General features: G+C 50.3%; 1 protein-coding gene across 2 annotated transcripts; it reads right to left on the bottom strand.

The window, feature by feature from the left end:
- Positions 1-1,049: 1,049 nt before the first annotated feature.
- Positions 1,050-19,899, bottom strand: UPK2 (uroplakin 2). Of its 2 annotated transcripts, NM_174214.2 has the most exon segments (6): positions 1,050-1,559; positions 1,941-2,011; positions 2,253-2,391; positions 2,578-2,712; positions 3,187-3,290; positions 19,820-19,899. In NM_174214.2, coding segments are annotated over 5 exon segments (558 nt in total). In that variant the 5' UTR covers positions 3,263-3,290; positions 19,820-19,899; the 3' UTR covers positions 1,050-1,422.
- Positions 19,900-20,730: the final 831 nt, after the last annotated feature.

Here is a 20,730-nt window from a genome sequence, read left to right as displayed (position 1 = left end):
TGGCCTTGAAAGTCACCACAAAAATTTTGGTCTTTACCCTAAGAGCAAGGCAAAGATCACTGATCCTTAGAAGGAATAACATACTGGAGAGAACACAAGTGACCACTCCCACTCTTTCCCCTTGGTTACTCACAGTACCACTTTTGCACCCTCTGGCAGGGTGTTCCACTTCTTCTCTCTTCTCCTAGTGCCCTTTAGCCTGTTCTTCCCTCCCCCTGTAATTGTAACCCCTCTTCCCCGCTCCCTGCCCCATCCCCAGCACCCTGTCCTTGGGTTTCACTCTGGTAGCCTTCTGGCTTTTTTCCCTTCACTGTGCTGGTTATTCATCATGATGAAGAAAGCCAGGGCTTTCTCTACTTGCAGAGCACAGGCTCTAGAGTGCTTGGGCTCAGTAATTATGGTGCTTGGACTTCTCTAGTTGTGGGATCTTAGTCCCCCCAGGGATTGAACCAGCTCCCCCTGCATTGGAAGGCAGATTCTTAACCACTGGACCACCAGGGAAGTCCTGGCCCTCTGGGTTGTTTTTTGGTCAGAGCCTCTCTTTCTGCAGCACTTCTCCTTGGTCTCCTGGCTTTCACAAAGGCCCTCAGGCCTCTGGGTCCCATGTGGTGGACCAGCCTCGGCTTCACTCCCACCCCAAGGCCCTTGGATGCTGTAAAACCCACAGTCCAGGTGTGGGTCTGAGAACTCTGACTCTTGGATTCTTATCTCATCCACACCTTCCTACTTCCTGGGAAAAGTAACTTTGGGGTTCCAGGGCAGAGAGAGGACTGGGAGCAGCCGCAGCCTGGACATAGATTCTATACGTTTGCCCATAGTGAAAGTTAAGTGAAAGTTGCTCAGTCGTGTCTGACTCTTTGCGACCCTATGGACATACAGTCCATGGAATTCTCCAAGCCAGGATACTGGAGCGGGTAACTGTTCCCTTCTCCAGAGGATCTTCCCAACCCAGGGATCAAACCCAGGTCTCCCACATTGTGGGTGGATTCTTTAGCAGCTGAGCCACTGGGGAAGCCCAAAGTGGAGCCCATTGAAGAGAAACACACACAGCAACATGGCATCAGGCTTTATTGTAGGGGCTAAATTCACTGGGGGAGGGAAAAATTCCTGTCTGTCAGGGGTAGAGCGGTTAAAGAGGTGAAATGGGAGAAAAACCAATTCTGACAGGAGTGGGGTGAGGGCAGTAATAGGGAGTGTTGGGCCAAGGGGACACCTTAGGGGATGAGGAGGGGACGGAGGGAGGAGAGGGCTGTAGTGGAGAAGGGAGGGGAGGTGATGGCACTGAAGGATCCCAGGCCTGGTGCCTGTGGCCTGGGAGCAGGCCGTCTTCTCAGCAGTGGAGATAAGAGCAGACGCAGAGCCCCGGGCTGAGAACACAGACAGTGCCTTGGACTTGCTGCCTGCTCCCCGGGGCTGTCCTCCTCACTTTCGGGCGCCCAGTGCTAGGGCAATGATCAAGCCCAGAACCAGCAGGAACATAGCGACCGAGAGCAGCACTGTGATGACCACCATGCCCCCTGTCCGGGCCATTGCCAGCCCAATGGATTCTGCCTTCCTTCCTGTCAGAAGAGAGGAGGGAGGCAGTTCTAGGCAGGAAGGGCCCCCACCCTGCCCAAGGCTCCCAGCCCAGCCCTTCATCCATTCATCCAGCCAGCCATCCCCTCATCCGTGTATTCATCCAACCAACCAACGAATCATTAGATAAACATTTATGAAGCATCTCCTATGTGAGGCACCGAGGATTCAGAAATTAATCGGACACGGTCACTACCCACAAAGTTTAGTGGTGCGGGGAAATGTGTCAGCAGCCACTTAAAATGCCAGGGGCTCAGTGTGAGGATAGAGGAAGGAAGAGAAGCTAAGGGAGGATAGGAAGGGGCAGGTGGGGGATGGGGCAAGAGGGGCCAGGGAAGGCTCTGGGGCCCTGAGACGTTACTCACGAGGAAATGTGGACATTGGGATTTCTCTGCTGGACTCGGTGGATGCCCCCTTTGTCACGAGGTAGGAAATGCTTTTGCGGTGAGGTTCGGGAGAGGAGAGAATCCTCAGTCAGTGTCCAGGACTTAGAGTATGAGGGAGTCCAGGCCTCCCACTCCACAGCTGTGCCCAGGAGAGGCCTGTTCTGGTAGCTGTGCCCCCATTCTCTCCCCCATTCTCACCACATCCCACCACCACCGCCACCAAAGTCAGGGCCCAGCTCCTCTTCCTATAGCCCTTCCCACCCGTGCCCCAGGCCCGGGCCTGGTACTTACTAGTATTTGGTTCCTGGTGCCAGGTTTGTCACCTGGTATGCACTGAGCCGGGTGACCGTGAAGCCAGACCCGCTGTCCACCACGCTCACCAGCTCCCTGCGTCCGCGGCACGGAGGCACCACGAAGCTAGATCTCACCACTGGGTGGGAAATTGGTGATGAAAGGCAGGGACAAGCCTCGAAAGGCCCCAAGGAGAAGGGCAGTATTTAGAGTATGGATGGTGGGGAAAGGGGGTCAATAGGAAGGGAGAGTGGGAGGAGGGATGCCTGAGTATCCTGGGAAGGGATCTATGGGCACTAGGGGGTGCTGGGAGCGAGAAGCAGACCTTTGCTGTCATTGGCTCTCCGGACAGTCAGTGTGGCGTTGCCCCCTGTGAGGTGACATGGGGGCAAGGCAACTAGCAGGCTTTCCGTCATCACTGGGGACAGCAGACCAGAGAGGCTTGAGATGTTGAAGTCAGCTAAGGGGCCAGGAAGGAGTTCAGGGGAGGATCAATTCCTTTCTCGCCAACAGATCGGCCACCCCACTCCACCCCTGGGGGTCCTCTCTAAGGATGAAGAGTCCCTTCCACTCTGTGGTCTGTTTGCGGAACACGAGTCTTTGCCCGTATGACCACCAGGTGGCAGGCTTGGGCTGCAGAAGCTGGGTACTCCGCCAAGCCTCCAGATGCAGGGGTGCTAGGAGAGGGCAACTCCCAACCCCACCCCTGTCCAAAGCCTTGGTCTCTTCCCCACTCCTGCCTGCCTCCTGAATCTGGAAGGGGACAGGAATGTGCCCTGGGCCCAGTGACTGATGCCTGGTCACCGCCGTCACCAGTTTCCCAGCCCCAGCTGGCCAGACCAGCCCCTCTTTGACAGCCCTGGAAGGCACAGTTCCTCCTCTCCAGAACCTCCCTTCCAAGCCCCTCCCCAGCCTGGACAGAGATGGCAGAGACCTGCAGCCCCGGGGACCAGGACAGCCAGCAGAATCAGGATCCAAGACAAGGTCCACACAGGCCACGGAGATGCCATCGCTGGGCTGGGAGCTGGGGTGGGTGCTGGCGGGCTGTGACTGCCTAAGGCAACTGAAGCCCTTCCCCTAGGGCTGCCTGGTTTTGTCTTGGTGGGGTGGGAGGAGCTCGAGGGGAATCCTGCCCAACCTGCCCCTTGGGTACCAACAGCCTCAGGGGAGGCCCCCAAACAGGTTTTTCAGGATGGGGAGCTAGCCCTCAGGCCAGGATGGGGAGGGCCTGGCTGGATCTCGGTGGCTTAGTCACCGCAGAGGGGCAGGGGAGCTGAGGTGGGGGTGGAAAATCCTTCTTCTGGGACACCCACATGTAAAAGCATGAGTGTTCCCGCCTGCAAGAGCATCTGGAGCCCGGCCTGTAGAGGACCACCCCCCCATGTGGTGGGGGTCTTCTCAGGAGGGTGGCAAGTACTGAGTTTGCCCTGGTGTGTGGAGAGAGGGGAGTCACCCTGAGGGGCTCCTGAAAGGGCCTTGGCTGGGCAGGAACGGGAGAGAAACAGAGAAACCGGCAGGACAGGGTCGGGGCATCAGAGCCCAGGGCCTCAATTCTTGGCATCCACTGAGGCCCAAGCACTGAACTCTGGGAGGGGCAGAGGGAGGGGTATGGGTGCCAGGAAGCACACAGGGCTTCCCATCCTCCAAGGATGCCATGGAGGCCTTCCAGAGATCGGAGAGGTGGGCACTGACCTGCCCAGTAGGGGTGGGGGAGGCATACCGTCAGCCTTGGTCAACAACATTTGCAGAACTGTTTGAGAATAAAGGAGAGAGAGACGGAGGGAGAAAATGAAAGAGAGACACAACTTCTCCAAAGGCCCTCCCACCCCTGTGCTCGGTTAGAGAGCCCTGAAGGAGTTGTGAGCAGAGACAACAGACAGGAGGAGAAAGCACCTCTCCTGGGCCCGGCAGGCGCTTTGCTTGCTCTACACTCAAGCTCACCACCAGCCCGGTCGGTGGACGTTATTGGCTCCTTTCGTGGATGTGGAAACTGAGACTCAGAGCCACTTGTGGAACATGGAATACTTTGTCAGGAGAGGTCGTAGATCTCCACAGGGAGCATTTATGTGTGTCTTTCTGCTCGTGGAGCCACTCTGGCTCCCCCAGTCCCAGAAGAGGGCCAGGGTCCCACCAGGGAAGTGAGGTGCTGGTAAGGGTGTGTCCGTGAAAAGGTCAGCTCCTGTCCTGGGGTTTGAGCAGGGGGTGACAATAAAGACCAGATTCCTGGACCAAAGCGGAGAGTGGGAGGGCCTCAGACCAGCACTTCTCCAAATTGAATGTGCATGTGAATCACCGGGGATCTTATTAAGATGCAGTATCTGATTCAGTGGGTCTGAGGTGAAGCCTGAAATTCTGCATTTCTAACGAGCTTCCAGGTAAGGTTGATTGATGCTAGCCTGGGAGGCACATACTCGAGTCACCAGATGCTCAGTATGGCCTCCTTCTCCGCCCCCGCTGTACACACACACTCTGGATCCTCTGCTGGAGATCAGGGTCAGGTGTTTTTCCCCTGTCTCCCAGCACAGGCTGCCTTTGGGTGAAGAAATGAATTCTGTTTTCCCTGCGCCTTGGCTTTTGTTCCCTTTTAGATAAGATCCAATCATAATTCTGCAAAATGAAAGAGGATCTTTGGCACATTGAGAACTTTGGAGAGAGGGAACAGACTAAATGGTGGAATTCCAGGGTAAGGGATCTTCTTAGTACTCTTCAAATCCCATCCCCAGCCAGGAGGATGTTTACACTTGGGCTTGGGAGAGATCACTTCCCATCTCAGTCACAAACCAGCAGCAGAAAGGAGAAGAGGTTGGGTTTATTGCAGACTGGGTCATGTTGTGTCTACTCCTAAGCTCCCATCTCCATCTGAAATTATGAGTGGGACAGAGTTGGGTAGGGGAGGACAGAGCTCTGACCAGATTTTAAAAGGATAAGAGGGGCCTGTGCCTTTAAACCCTCCTTTCTCTCCCTTCAGTCCTCCCCCCTTCCCCACCCTTGGCCCTCCCCAGGTTTCTGGAGGAGCTGAGAGTTGCGTCTTCTCCCTGCCCTGCCGAGCTGCTCACTGGCTGCTCTGGAGGCTGTGCTTTGGGGTCTCCATGGAAACCATTAGTTGCTAAGCAACTGGAGCATCATCTGTGCTGAGCTCTCGCATCTAATTATCCCATCACAGCCGCCGAGAAGGGTTTGGGGAGCTGAGAGGAGGGGGAGGACAAGCACAGGAGCAAGAGGATAACTCTTTTAGCAGAGCAGATTCATTGACAACGCTGAAGTCATTTAAAGCCACAGCACTCTTGTTCCTCTGGAGGATTTCCTCATGGCTTGGAGAAATCAAGCCAGGGCCACAAATGCCTGGGGTCTCTCTCTTGGACCCACTCTTTCTAGGCTGTCTCCGTCTTGGTTTCTCGATTCTCAACTCACTCAAGTTTCCTCCCTTGCCTCCTTCCTTCCAAATAGCAAATAGTTATTAAATACCAGTTATGTCCCTGGAACTGTGCTAGGCACCAGGGATATGAAGGTAAGATAAATTTTTGCCCTCGAGGAGTTCCTGATTGTTCTATTCTGCTCCAAAGATTAGCTCCTGAAACAGACCTACTCTTTCTAAACTGTGGTTCTTTCTTTCTTCCTCTCTTTCTCCCTTCATTGCTTCCTTCTTCCCTCCGTCCCTCCCTCCTTTCTTTCATTCTTCTTAAATTGAACTATGGTAGTTTTGCAACCAAAAGAGCTTGGATCAGAACCCAGGTCTGCCTGATATATTATACTTTTGTTTCTCCTTTGGCAATGCCAGTCTTAGTCACTTAGAGGAGCACGGCCACTTGGTTTTGTGGGCATGTCAACCTCTGATGGGCACTGCCATGGAACTTTAGGTGAGTCACTTTGAACCTCAATTTTCTCACCTAGAAAATGGAAAGACTCTTTCCTTACCATTTGTCTAGCAACATATGGCAGATGTAAAAATGCTTTAAAAATAAAGGTGCAACAGGAATGTAGAGACCATTGTCAGAATCTATAGTAGCAGACTGGGGGAAACCCTGGCAACTTGGATCTAGAGGTCAGATGCAGTGCTCACCAAATGTTGGTCCAGTGATGAATGGTAGAGCATCTGTCCTTGAGATATGAGGCTGGAAAAGGCTGTGAGAGTCAGAAAATCTCAGTTGTTCAATGATAGAATGCAACTGGATGAGTCTTTATTATTTTTTTTCTAATATTGCCCATGACACAATGACTTCCCTCAAATCTTTCAGCTTTCTGACCTTGACCAAGTTAACTACCTAACTACTCTGAGCTGCAGTTTTCTCTTCCGTAGAAAGGGTATAAAATCTGTCTCATCAGGATACTATGACTATCACTCAAGATAATTTATTTAAGAGTGCCTAGAACTGTATCTGGTTCAATAAATATTAATTTAAGTAATTTATCTTATCCTCTCTTTTTTATTAACCCTTGGTGCAAAAGAAGACTAGAGGCTCCGAGGCAATAAATAACATTCTGAAGGTCTCAGAGTGAGCAAAAAATGAGGTGGGATAGAATTCAGAATTTGCTTTTCCAACCATGTCATTGATGTAAGGGCTTCCCTGGTGGCTAAGTGGTGAAGAATCCGCCTGCCAATGCAGGAGATGTGGGTTCAATTGCTGGATCAGTAAGATTCCCTGGAGGAGGAAATGGCAGCCTGCTCCATTGTTCTTGCCTGAGAAATCCCATGGACAGAGGAGCCCGGTGGGCTACAGTCCATGGGATTGCGAAGAGCTGGACATGATTGAGGGACTGAGCATGCACGCATTGATGCAAAGGAGATGGCTGGTCAGGAAAGGTAGTCTGGGATCAGGGTAGGGGGTGAGTGACTGTGGTGGATCAGCTATAACACATGTACTGAAGGGGTACCAGGCACGAGGGAACAGCCTGCTCACACACTTATTCATTCAATAAATATTTGTTGAACAACATCTCTGTGGTGGGTATTACACTAGGTAATGAAATACAGAGATGACAAGACACAACTCCTGCTCTCAAGTTGCTGATTTTTGGAGAGTTGCTGAGTTAGCCTTCCTAAGTGGAAAGGGATATTCCAAAAAAAGAGAACAGTACATGAAAAGACTCAAAGATGTGAATTATCCTGACACCTCCTGGAACTGTGAACAATACATCTTGGCTAGAAAGACGTATTCAAGGATGAACATGGTGAGAGCTCTAGCCATCGGTTAGGCCACCAATGGCTTTGTAAGCTATGCTAAGGAGCCTGGCTTTTTTTTTTTTTTTTAGATTTATTTACTTTTGGCTGTACTGGATCTTTGTTGCTGCTTGCAGACTTTCTCTAGTTGCAGCGAGCAGGGGCTACTCTGCAGTTGTGGCGTGCAGGCTTCTCATTGCCATGGTTTCTCTTGTGCAGCACAGGTTCTAGAGTGATGGCTCAGTGGTTGTGGTGCACACGCTTAGTTGCTCTGTGGCATGGAATCGTCTCTGACCAGGGATCAAACCCATGTCCTCTGCATTGGCAAGTGGATTCTTAACCACTAGACCACCAAGGAAGCCAGGAGCCTGATTTTTTTGCTGAAGAAAACAGGAAGCCTGTGAGGAGTTTTACTTGTTTAAAGATCTTCCTGGAAACAGTGTGGGGAATGGATTGGTGGCAGGTAAGAGACTGGTTCATTGTGTCCGGGTTGGTCTATGTAGCCAATAGAATAGGACAGAAATGACAGTAGGTCACTCCTGAGGCTCCGTCCTAAAAGGCATTGCACCTGCCCCCTTGCTCTAATGGACTGCTCACTCTGGAGGATATGGGAGCACCTCCATGGGGAGGTCCACGTGGCAGGGACCAAGCAATGGCAGCCCACTCCAGTACTCTTGCCTGGAAAATCCCATGGACAGAGGAGCCTGGTGGGCTGCAGTCCATGGGGTGGCTAAGAGTCAGACACAACTGAGCAACTTCACTTTCACTTTTCACTTTCATGCATTGGAGCAGGAAATGGCAACCCACTTCAGTGTGCTTGCCTGGAGAATCCCAGGGACGGGGGAGCCTGGTGGGCTGCCGTCTATGGGGTCGCACAGAGTCGGACACGACTGAAGCGACTTAGCAGCAGCAGCAGCAGCCAAGATCCAAGGAGGAATTGAGGCCTCCAACCGACAGCCATGTGAATGGGTGAGCTTGGAGACAGATCCTCCGGACCCAGTCAGTCCTCCAGGTGACTGTGGCCCAGGCTGACACCTTCACTGAAACTTCATGAGACAACCGGCTAAGTCTTACTCAGATTCCTGATTCTCAGTAAATGTTCGTTTTTATAAGCCACTAAATTTGGAGATTAGCTGCTATGCAAGAATTGATAACATTCTTTCCTGGAGAATGCCATGGACAGAGGAGCCTGGTAGGCTACAGTCCATGGGATCACAAAGAGTCAGACATGACTAAGTGACTAACACTTTCACTTTTTTCACCAATATCTTGGGCAAGTCAGATGACAGCGATGTTTTCATGTGAAGTGAAGTGAAAGTATGTAAGTCTGGAACACAGGAGAAAAGTCTGGGATGAAGAAAGGGAAGGTGGACAATGGCTAACATCATAAATGTAAGGACTTCCCTGGTGGTCCAATGGTTAAGAATCTGCCTTGCAATGCAAGGGATACTTCCCTGATCCAGGAAGATTCCACATGCCAAGGGGCAACTAAGCTCGTGAGCCACAACTACTGAAGCCTACATGCCCTGGAGCCTGTGCCCTACGACAAGAGAAGCCACCGCAGTGAGAAGCCCTTGCACTGCAACAAAGATTAGCCCTTACTGGCCACAACTAGAGAAAGCCCACAGCAGCGCCACACAATAAAAAATAAACAATTTTTAAAAATCAGAAATGTGGAAGAGTCCTGGAAGACAGTGGTGGAAGGGAAGGATAAGAAAGCCAAGTACAGAATACTTGGGAACCCAGTGTCTAAAGGACAGATGGAGTGAGAGGAGCTGATGAAGGAAGAACGAGCTTTAGGAGAAGAACCAGGAGAAAGTGGATGGATGGTTTTGCAAAGGAAGTGTCAGACGGTATGAAGGTCAGGATTGGAGTCCAGGACTCAAAAATGTCCCTGGGGGACTTCCCTGGGGGTCCAGTGGCTAAGACTCTATGCTCCCAAGGCAGGGGGCCTGAGTTCCATCCCTGGTCAGGGAAGTAGATCCTACATACTGCACCTAGAGATCCCGACTGTTACATCTAAAACCCAGCAGACCCAAATAAATAAATATTTTTTTTAAAAATGCCCCTAGGCCTAGCATCTTGAGGGGTGTTGTGTGTCCTTCAGAGCGGGGCAGCAGCCAGATAGCAAGAGTTCAGGGATAATTGGGAGTAGGTGGAGTTAGAACTGTGTAGACCTCTCTGAAGAAACTTGGCTGCAAAGGGAAGGAGACATAACCAGAGGGAATTGTGGGTACAACCCGGAGGGAACAATCTCTTCTGTTTTGTTTTTAAAGTTGAAGAGGGAATTCCCTGGTGGCCCAGTGGTTAAGACTTCATGCTTCCAATACAAGGGGCGCAGGTTTGATACCTGGTTGGGGAAATAAGATCTCACATTATTGTGCCGTGCTGTGCCTTGCCATGCAGCCAAAAAAATTTTTTTAATAAAGTAGAATAAAGCATGTTTAAAACATAAACTAAAGATAAAGAGAACGGAAGGCATAATTTATGGGGAGGCTCCCGGAGGAGGGAGAAGATGGCACTCAGAAGTGGAGGTATTAGCCTGTGGCGTTAAGAACGACACTTTCCAGCAGAGAAGAGAATAGGAGCAATGGTGCAGAGAAATCTTATACCTTTTGCGGGGGGGGGGGCGGACAGGGGTGGAGAGAAATGGGTTGGGGAAGGCTGGGAGATGAAAGAAGAAAGCTAAGGGAGCTCCCTCCTGAATATCTCTGCTTTCCCTGGAAAGTAGAAAGCTCACTGGGGAGGGAGGTTTGGGGCCTGAAGAGCTGTTGGGGGAGAGGAAGACACAGCTACCAAGAACCCTGAGGAAGACTGTGTTTGGAGACGGACAGCTGAGAGTGGGGACCACTGGTCTTCAGGGCCACGGACTGTGTTAGTCAGGGTTCTCCAGAGAAACAGAACCAACAGGATGTGTATATATAGACAGATTTATTTTAAGGAATTGGCTCATGAAGTTGTGGAGCCTTGGCAAGTTCAAAATCTGATGGGAGAGGCGGGCAGGTTGGAGACTCAGGAAAAGAGTTGCAATTTTGGAGTCCAAAGGGAGTCTTGTTGGCAGAATTCCTTCCTTCTAGTGGGGAGAGGGTGGAGGTCACCTTTGCTACATTAGAACCTTCAACCTTCACCCATATTGTGAGAGAATCTACTTTACTCAAAGTCCACTAATTTAAATGTTGCTGCTGCTGCTGCTGCTGCTAAGTCGCGTCAGTCGTGTCCGACTCTGTGCAACCCCATAGACGGCAGCCCACCAGGCTTCCCCGTCCCTGGGATTCTCCAAGCAAGAACACTGGGGTGGGTTGCCGTTTCCTTCTCCAATGCATGAAAGTGAAAAGTGAAAGTGAAGTCGTTCAGTCGTGTCCAACTTTAGCGACCCCATGGACTGCAGCCTACCAGGCTCCTCCATCCATGGGATTTTCCAGGCCAAAGTACTGGAGTGGGGTGCCATTGCCTTCTCCGAATTTAAATGTTAATCTCATCCAAAAAACACCATCACAGAAATATCCAGAATAATGGCTTGACCAAATATCTGGGCAACATGGCCCAGCCTGGTTGACACATACAATTAACCATCATACAGACCTTGACATGTTGGGAGTTTTTCAAATTACTCAACAGCTGGAATGTAGAAATGATAAAACTGTCTGGTTGTGGTGACTCAGGGTTAGGGTTTTCAAGGCATGGAAAGTTGAGGGTATTGGCAAGAGTGGCGGGATGGAGAAAAGATCTAGGCTGGTTTCAAGAAGGAGCAATAGATAGGACAGGAAAGAGGATGGAAGGAGCGGGTGTTCAGTGAGGTCAAGGTAGAACAAGGCGTGGGGGAGGCGAAGGAGCAGGGCTTCGTGGACGTGGCAGGAGGTGACGTGGGGCTGAGGCGGGGCTAGGTGGCGGCTGAGGAGACAGAGCCAAGGTCTTCACTGCAGCTGGATGGGATCAAAGTGTTGTGAGGCTGGCAGGGGCTGCAGACCCGGTGTCTCCAGGGTCCAGGCAGATAACAGAAGTAGTAAAACCAGGTGGGTGAGACTGGGGCCAACCGGAGAGAGTGTAGCAATACGAACTCTGTCTACTGAAAGAGTTGCTCTGGGGAAGGGGGACATATTATGGTACCGCCTCCGCGCTTTTTCAGGAGAAGCCATAAATCTGAATTTTTTTGTAAAATGATCGTATTTTCAAATTTTAAACTACGCATATATTAGGAAAATGCATTTTGTGAGCCAAACAATATATACCTCCGAGGCCAGCTTTGCCCTGGGGTCCCCAGGTTGTGTCATCTGGGACACAGGATGTTGGAAAGGTATTTGAGGCTGGGGCAGAAAGGCTGGAGGGTGTGGAAGCAACCCTTCCAGGGGTTGCTTCTAGGGGTTCAGTGCAGCCAGTGGGTGGGATCCTAGGCAGGAGGGTTTGCAGTGGAAGGAGTGGGTGCAGAGGTGAAGGAGCAACTGCCCTGCCACTTCCACAGACAGCAGGAGCCTCCAACAGGGTTTGAGCAGGGAAGTCGCATAATTCATTCTAGTTGTAGAAAAATTACTGAAAGAGTAGGTGGAGGCTTGATTGTGGGGTAATTAAGCTTCTCCTTAGGCTGAAGGAGAGCTAATCCATACAAGAAATAATGATGGCCCGAATTAATTTATTCAATAAATGTTTATTAAATGCCTTTGCATCAGTCACTGTGCTAAGTGCTGGACATTCAGAGGTGAACAAGACATTGTGCTCCCTTAAATTATGGCCCAGTGGGAGATACTGAAGAGGCCACTACTCACTGTATCAGGGTTTTAGTGGAAGATGTAACAATAACAGCTATTATTTATTGAGTACTTAACAACATGCCAGGCACTGTACTAATCCATTATGTTTATTTTCTTGTTTATCCTCATGACAACCTCTATTATTATTGTCCTTATTTTATTTTTTATAATAGTTAAAAAACATTTATATATATGGCTGTGCCTTGTCTTAGTTGCATCATGAGGAATCTTTTATTTGTGGCATGCAAACTCTTAGCTGTGGCATATGAAATCTAGTTCCCCAACCAGGGGTTGAACCGGAGCCCCCTGCACTGGGAGCGGGGAGCCTTAACCACTGGACCACCAGGGAAGGCTCCCTCCTTATTTTATTAATGAGGAATCTAAGGTCAGAGAACTTAAGTGACTTGCCAGAGAGACACTTCACAGAAGGGGCCTGGGCAGTTCCAAAGGGCTTCCCAGAGGAAGTGGTGATTAAGTGAAGACCTGAAGGTTGAGTAGGAATTAGCAGTGTGAAGGCAGTGGGGGAGGAGTGGAGAGGGGAGATTGTTCTAGGCTGTTAGGGACCAAAGTTAGGGAATGGGCCCATCGGTGGGGGGCAAGGTGGGGTTGTGTTAGAGTGGATTTTGAGAGAGTCACTGGAGAAGTAACTGGGATCAGATAAAAAGTTTTGTAAGCCCCATTAAGCAATTTTAGTTTTTTAAAATATGATTTATTTTTGGCTGTGCTGGGTCTTCATTGTTGCACGTGGGCTCTCTAGTTGTGGTGAATGGGGGCTACTCTAGTCGCGGTGCATGGGTTTCTCATTGCGGTGGTTTCTCTTGTGGAACTCTGGCCCTAGGGTGCTTGGGGTTCAGTAGTCATGGTGCATGGGCTTAGTTGCTCCAAAGTATGTGGAATCTTCCTGGACCAGAGATTGAACCCATGTCTCCTGCACTGCAGGTGGACTGTCAACCGCTGGACCACCAGGAAAGTTCTAAGCAATTTTAATTTTTATCCTAAGGCTAAAAGGAAGCCCTTGAAAGGTTTTAACCTGGAGAGCGTCATGATCAGATTTGTATCTTATAAAGATGGCTTTTGCTGCAATGCAGAGATTTTGTTGGCTGAACAGCTGGGAGATATTTTGGACATCTCTGATACGCTGTGGAGATAAGATTCCAGGCAAAAGATGATAGAAGAGGAGATTTGGGGGTGATGGTTGGGCTGGGAAGGCTGTGGAGAGGGGTGAAGAACAGAGTTAATTAATGATGCTTCCCAGGTCCTGGCTGGGGCATCTGGGTGGAGGATGGCAGCGTCACTAGCTGGGCATGCGTCGGGGTGGGAGGGGCAGATTTGTGGAAAGGGGGTGGAGATCACTGAACTTGCTGAGTTGAGGTGCTGGAGGACACCCAGGTGGAGTGTATGGAAGGTGGGCGGGTGCGTTTTCTGGAGCCCCAAGGGTTGTCGGCTTAGGTGTGACAGCTGCAATCTTGGAGAGAAGGATGTGCCAAGTAAGAGGAAAGGTCAAGGAGAGAAACTAGGGAACACCAATACTATGGGCAGAGGAACAGAGGAGCCTGCAAAGGAGATTGAGTGCGTGAGTGCACGCATGCTCCGTACCTTCAAATGTGTCCGACTCTTGGCGACCCTATGGACTGTAGCCCGCCAGGCTCCTCTGTCCATGGGATTGTCCAGGCAAGAATACTGGAGTGGGTTGCCATTTCCTTCTCAGGGGAATCTTCCTGACCCAGGGACTGAACCTGAGTCTCTTTTGTCTCCTGCATTGGCAGGCGGATTCTTTACCTTCAGTGCCAACTGAGGAGACTGAGAAGCTTCCCAAAAGGAAAAGAGAAGAACCAGGAGAGGTATCCCAGGTACAGAAAGGAGAACATTTCTAGGAGGCATGCTCCCCATCTAGTTGGTGCTCAGCAAATAAAGAGCCATGACGTGTGCTCTTTGCATGTGGCAAGTAGGAGTCATGGGGACTGCTTCAGACTAGGGGTACTCCTGAGTGAGGGGGACTGGGCTGGGCATGAGGGTGTTGAAGGCTGGCAGGTCTGGGAGGAGTTGGGTCTGAGGCTCGGCAAAGGGCTAGTTGACCAGACAGTCTGGGGAGGGCAGGTGTGAAGGAGGACACCGAAGAGGCTTTTTCTCAACCCCCACCCTCCTTCAGTCCAAACCCTTTTGGGTCTCAAACCTGTGGGGTCAGGAGGGCCATCCTGGATGTTGGTGGCTTGTGGAAGAGATGGTGTGAAATGAAGCAACAGAAGTGCGTTGATCTAGATCAGCTTTCCCTCAGGCCTCAGGAGGAAGGAGCTTTACCCCCGCCCCCGCCCCCCTCCTCAACCTCCTCTACAGGGGTGGGGGGCAGGGACCTGGGATCTCCAGCTCAGAGACAAGCTGGAGCCATTACAGGCACACACACATGACACACACACACACACACACACACACACACACACACACACACACACACACACACACACTTCCTGGTTAGGGTGTGGCTCAAGCCAGCCCCCAGAGAGAGTTGTTTCAAGGTAGCCAGGTGGGCCAGAGGGCCAGAATCCCCTTGAATCCCAGGGCACCCTCCTGAGGGGGAGGGGTGGTCTTGGCAGAACTGCCCAGGCCACAGCCCCAGACTTGGCCTTCTCCCACCTCCCCAGGCCCTGTTTAATATGCGCATCAGCTACGGTGCCCTTTGCAAAACTGTTATTTGTACAGAAGCCCGAGGGAGGGGGAGGGAAGCCGCGCCCCGCTTCGCCCCCTCCAGGCACTTCACTTGCAGGGACCTGCAGTCAAATACCAGCCCCCGGTCCCTCTGGCTCACTAGCTCAGAGACTTGCAAACCGAGACCGCCGGTTCCCCGGCTCCCCACGTGGCCGCACTGGAGTTCCCCCGCAGCACTGCCGGAAATGGTCTGGCCTCTGCGCTTCCCCCACTCCCACGGTCCTCCCCGCCTCAGCCCGTCCTCCCCACCTCAGCCCTTCCTCCCGACTCCCGCAGCCCGGAGCTCAGAGCACCCCGGCGCCTCCCACTGAGCCCAGAGTCTGGCCGCTGTGGTGTATTTTCCTCCGGTTTCCCCAACTCTATCTCTCAGAACAGGATGAGAGCCCCTAACTCATCTACCCCTCCCCTCCCCACCCCCAACAGCGCCCATCCTGCCCCGTCCAGTCCGAAGTGGGTGCAGGAAAAGCCAGGGACCTCGACACAGGTTCTACAAGGTAGGCAGAGGGCTAGGAAGGGAGGAAATGGCTTTGGAGGAGATGGGCTCCACTGTGCCCCACTCTGGCTGCTGCTTGCCAGCCTGGGGCCTTGTTCGAAGTTTCCTGCCTACCAGTGGAGGCGATCAAATCTACCTCCAAGGGCTGTGCTGCAGACGGAATGTAACAACGCCTGAGGTGCCCAACACAGTGTTTGGCACATAGTAGGTGCTTAAAACAAGTTCCCTACCCTCTCTTCACTGATGAAGAGTTAGAATGACAGAAACTAGGGTCTATGGAGCAAACTCTCCAAGAGCCTAGGAAGCCTGGGGTAGGGGGGTGCCTGGGGCCCTCCTTCACTCCTCGCTCCCCACTGGCCTCCCCACTGGCCACACAAGACCTCTGAGAAAGGCATTCCTATGGATTAAGGAGGTCTGGTGGGGAGGGCCTGAGGTGGGGACACTGCCTCTGGATCTTGAGCAACCCGCCCTCTTCACTCCCCCAACTCATAATCCAATTTATATTCCTACTCCCTCCTCTGGACCCATCACCATGGCAACAGTTTTCTCAGTTGCACTTCATCAGTTTCTCAGCAAATCTTTTTTTCTGCCCCCCTCCTTGAGTCTTGTTTTCTCTTCTATCAGTCTGCCTTTTCCTGTACCCATGGTGCTCACCTTTCCCCACTCCCCCACCTCCCCCACCCCACCCTTCAGCTTTTCTGTTTCTCTCTTGCAGCTCACTTTGTCCCTGCCTACCCCTGTGTCTACACCTTCCCCTTCGTCTTTTCCTTCTCAAGTCCAGGATTATAGCAACAAGCTAGAGTCTATTGGCTGGACAAGAGCTTGAATTCCTTCTGACATCAGGGTAGAAAAGCAGAGGGTTGTGGAGGGACACAGTTTGGGTTTCCGTGGGCTCTGGACAGAGGTCAGTGATGCGAAGGTGGATGGAAGGTCTCCTCTCTATTCAATTCTGACCAGGGGGCAGGAAATGGGAGTGGGGGCACGGGATCAGACAGTTTCTTCAGTCCCAAACAGAATCAGTGTGGCTCTGGGAGGTCCTGCATGGCACAGTCCTTGGTTCACTTCCCAACTCACCCTCAGAGACCTCACGCCATGCCTACAACACCCACTGGCATGGGGTGTGTCCCAAATACATGAATCTGGCTCTGACTTCTCTCCAGGCTTTACTCAAGTCTCTTACATCCTCGGGGTCAGAACCAGGGTATACATCTCATCATGCTTGATTCAACAACTCTAACCATGAACCTGTCTTCTGAACACCATCACCCCTCCTTACAGTACTTCCTCATCACCACCCAGTGTAAAAACATTGGTGCTACCTGTGAGTCCTCTCTCTCTGCCATCCTCCATATGTAACTAGAGTTCAAGAGGTATCAATTCTTTGTAAGAGGAGAATCTGCTTCTATCCCTGTACCCTTTCATCTAGATGACCTGAGACCAAGTGCCCAGTGAGTCATTTGGGGCTCTCCCTATAGCCTCATTCTCTCCTGGGCCTCCTAGAAAGATAGTCTCCTCTTAGAAACCAAACCCATCTGAAACATGACTTTCTTCTCTCCTTTTTTTGTCTACCTGATTTAAGTGTGCGTGCTCAGTTATGTCTGACTCTTTGCGACCTCGTGGACTGTAGCCTGCCAGGCTCCTCTGTCCATAGGATTTCCCAGCAAGAATACTGGAATGGATTGCCATGTTCTAGGGGATCTTCCCTACCCAGGGACCAATCCGACGTCTCCTACGTTGGCAGGTGAATTCTTTACCACTGAGCCATCTGGGAAAGCCTGATTTATTGAACACCCATTATGTATTAGGCTCTTCATATATGTCATTTAATTTAATCTTCACCCTAAACTATAAAGTAGGTATCATTTTACAGAAGAAGGAATTGATGCTCAGAGTGGTTAATTTGTCCAAGTTCTACAGCTAGTAAGCAATAAGGCTAGGACTCAAGTCCAGATCTGTGGAGTTCCACAGTTAGTGTTTTATTCTGTTGCTATACCTATAGTCTGCTTCCATGTCACTCTTCTACTCAAAAACTCTGTTGTGGTTCTGAGCCTTCTGACTTTCTTAATCTTCTATTAGGCTTGTGAGGTTCATTATGATCTGACCCATTCCACCTACAAGACCCTGGATCTTGCTGCTTCTCAGTATGACATGGACTGGTATCAACCAGGAACATTTGTTTGCTTTAGGACTTGCTTTCATCTCTGTCCTGTTAAATATTTTTTAGATAGTGTATATGAAAATATAGTATCACATTTCACAGAGATAAACCTCAAGGTATAGTAAACGCTTTGAAAGACAGGGTAAGGATCCAAATATCATCTCCATGCGTAGGATGGTAGGAAAACCTAACAAGATGAAATGATCAGAGATCTGTGTAAGATCTCAGCAACACACAGAGACTACACGTGTCTTAGAGGCAGTTCAGGTAAAACAGAATCGGGGGAGTTAGTAAATTCAGTCCGAGTCATCATCGTAACATGGTCACCAAAAGTGAATCCAAGTTTAAGCCATATTAATAGAGGTATAGTTTTTGGAATAAAGGAGAGGATTGATAGTCCTGCTTTACTTTAAGCAGGCCAGGTGTCATTGTGGGCATAACATTAGTGAACTGGGAATGTTTAGGCCAGAGAAAAGAAGAGTCTGAAATCATTAAAGCTTAGATATATGAAGGGCCAGGAGGTAATTCATGGACTAATGAATAGAGACCACTAGGAGATAGAATTCAGCTCAAAGGAAGGAAAAACAGATGTTCATAAGTGGAACGGACTGTCCCATTACTAGAGATATTCATCAAGATGCTGATATACTGCTTGCTTGGGATGTTAACAGAGAGTTGAGAATCAGCAAGAATTAGAGTTAGGTAGTTGGTCTTTGACAGAGAAGGCAATGGCAACCCACTCCAGTACCTCTTGCCCGGAAAATCCCATGGATGGAGGAGCCTGGTAGGCTGCAGTCCATGGGGTCTCGAAGAGTTGGCACGACTGAGCGACTTCACTTTCACTTTTCACTTTAATGCATTGGAGAAGGAAATGGCAGCCCACTCCAGTGTTCTTGCCTGGAGAATCCCAGGGATGGCAGAGCCTGGTGGGCTGCCGTCTATGGGGTCGCACAGGGTCAGACACGACTAAAGCGACCTAGCAGCAGCAGCAGCAGCAGTTGGTCTTTGAGACCCCTTCCCACCAGGATCTGTGATTCCTCCTGCTTCGGCTCCATCTGCGCCCCTCACCTCTGTGCTCCCTGGTACCTGAGGTCAGTTTCCTGTTTCTCTTCCATGTCGACCAAAGGATGCAACCAGTGCAGGTTGCATCAACCCCGCATCTTTTAATGCTTTAGCATCTTTTATTGTTCTTTAGTTGTCCCCATTTTATAAGCTTCTTTAGGGCAGGTGCCTTTATTATCTGTTACAGGATAAAAACTTATTAACCAATGACTGTTCTCAGACTCCCTCTGCCCTGCAGCCCCTCACCCCCGAGATAATTTTATCCCTCATTTGTTGTTGGAAATCTTGTCGTGGCCTGCTCAGGGCTTTTGTAACATAGAGCTGGGAGAATAGGAGGTGACAGATAAGACTAGAGAGACAGAAGACAGGTAACTTTCTTGTGTGTTAGGGAGAATCTGGGTAATGGGTGAAGGAAAAAAGGAAATAATGAAACCTGAGAGGCTAAGCTACTCTAGGAAAAAGTAAAAAGAAGGTGACTGGTGAAAGAGACAGAAAACCTTTTTGAATATAAAGAACAGAGAGAGGCAGAGAAGGGGACTGATTTTGGGTTTGCAGTGAGCAATTTAACTGTTGCAAGGTTTAGCAGAATAGAAGAGGAAAGGGAATTTGAACAAGATGTGCTGTAGGTTAAGAACTGGACCACCTTCAAGAGATAAAAGTAAATACTGCTCTGTGGTTACCTGAATGGGAAGGAAGTCCAAAAGGGAGGGGCTATATGTATACATATAGCTGATTCACTTTGCTGTACAGTGCTGTGCTAAGTTGCTTCAGTCCTGTCCGACTCTTCAGGACACCATGGACTGCAACTTGCCAGGCTCCTCTGTCCACGGGATTCTCCAGGCAAGAACACTGGAGTGGGTTGCCATGCCCTTCTCCAGGGGATCTTCCTGGCCCAGGGATCAAACTGGAGTCTCTTACATCTAACCTGCATTGGCAGGTGAGTTCTTTACCTGTAGTGGCACAGAAGAAACTGAAAGAACATTGTAAAGCAACTATAGTCCAATAAAAATTTAAAAAAAGAAAAAAAAAGAGATACAAGTAAAAACTGTGATTCCTTTTCGAGATTATTCTCGTTATTTGGGACCCCAGAATACACTCAGGCTACACATTTGTCACTTTCATACAACCTGGCATGGTATCAAGGTATCAGAGCCTGCATCAAGCAGCACCTAGTTTCTGCAGATAGAGCGGACATAGTCCTGGGGTTATGGGGTCCTGCAAAAAGGCAGAAAGTGAACTGAAAGTGTTAGTTGCTCAGTTGTGTCTGACTCTTTGAGACCCCATGGACTGTAGCCTTCCAGGCTCCTCCGTCCATGGGATTTTTCCAGGCAAGAATACTGGAGTGGATTGCCATTTCCTTCTCCAGGGGATCTTCCTGACCCAAGGATTCAACCCAGGTCTCCTGCATTGCAGGCAGACTCTTTACTATCTGTGCCACTGGGGAAGCCCGAAAAGGCAGAAAGGTTTAAGCTTTTACCCTACTTCAGAGTTATAGCTTTAAAAAACACATCCTAATCTGAGATTTCAAGTTACAAATGCTCCTGGAGTTAGAATTTGCTATAGGTCTCGACAGATGGTGAAAACGAGGCCCAGGGAAGTTAATCAACTTGCTCAGAGTCACAGAGCAGATTTTAGGCCTGGGAATATGCCTGGCCCAAGGCTCTGTCTACAATCCTGGGATGCCTTTTTAGATTGAGTCAGAAATCTACGTGCATGTAAATAGGGTCATGATGAGAGAGGAAAGGGTGGCTGGGAGACTGGGAGTTCTGAGTACCCCTCCCTCTGTTCAGAGCCATGTACCAGGCTCTGGGGGATGTCCAGATAAGGAGGCCAAGCCTGCCTTCCCAGATCTTATGGCCTCACAGGGAAATGAGCCAGACGCAGGAAGAAGTCCAATGGAAAGTTGGAAGCAAGTGCTGCAGTGGTGTCGTGGAAAGAGTCTGGACTGGGAGTGAGGAGACCCGGGCGCCCCTTCCAGCTGTCACTCACCAGCCATGTGATTTCAGGCCTGTCCTTTTACCACCCTCTGCCTCAGTTTCCTTACCTCTGAACATCCTATCTCTTCAAAATAAAAGCTCTGTGGTGCTACATGGGCTTCCCTAGTAGCTCAAATGGTAAAGAATCTGCCTGCAATGCAGGAAACACAGGAGATGCAGGTT

This window comes from Bos taurus, chromosome 15, assembly GCF_002263795.3.
Source record: "Bos taurus isolate L1 Dominette 01449 registration number 42190680 breed Hereford chromosome 15, ARS-UCD2.0, whole genome shotgun sequence".
NCBI lineage: Eukaryota > Metazoa > Chordata > Mammalia > Artiodactyla > Bovidae > Bos > Bos taurus.
The sequence above is the reverse complement of the archived record's forward strand: the minus strand, read 5'-3'. Positions and strand labels throughout refer to the sequence as shown.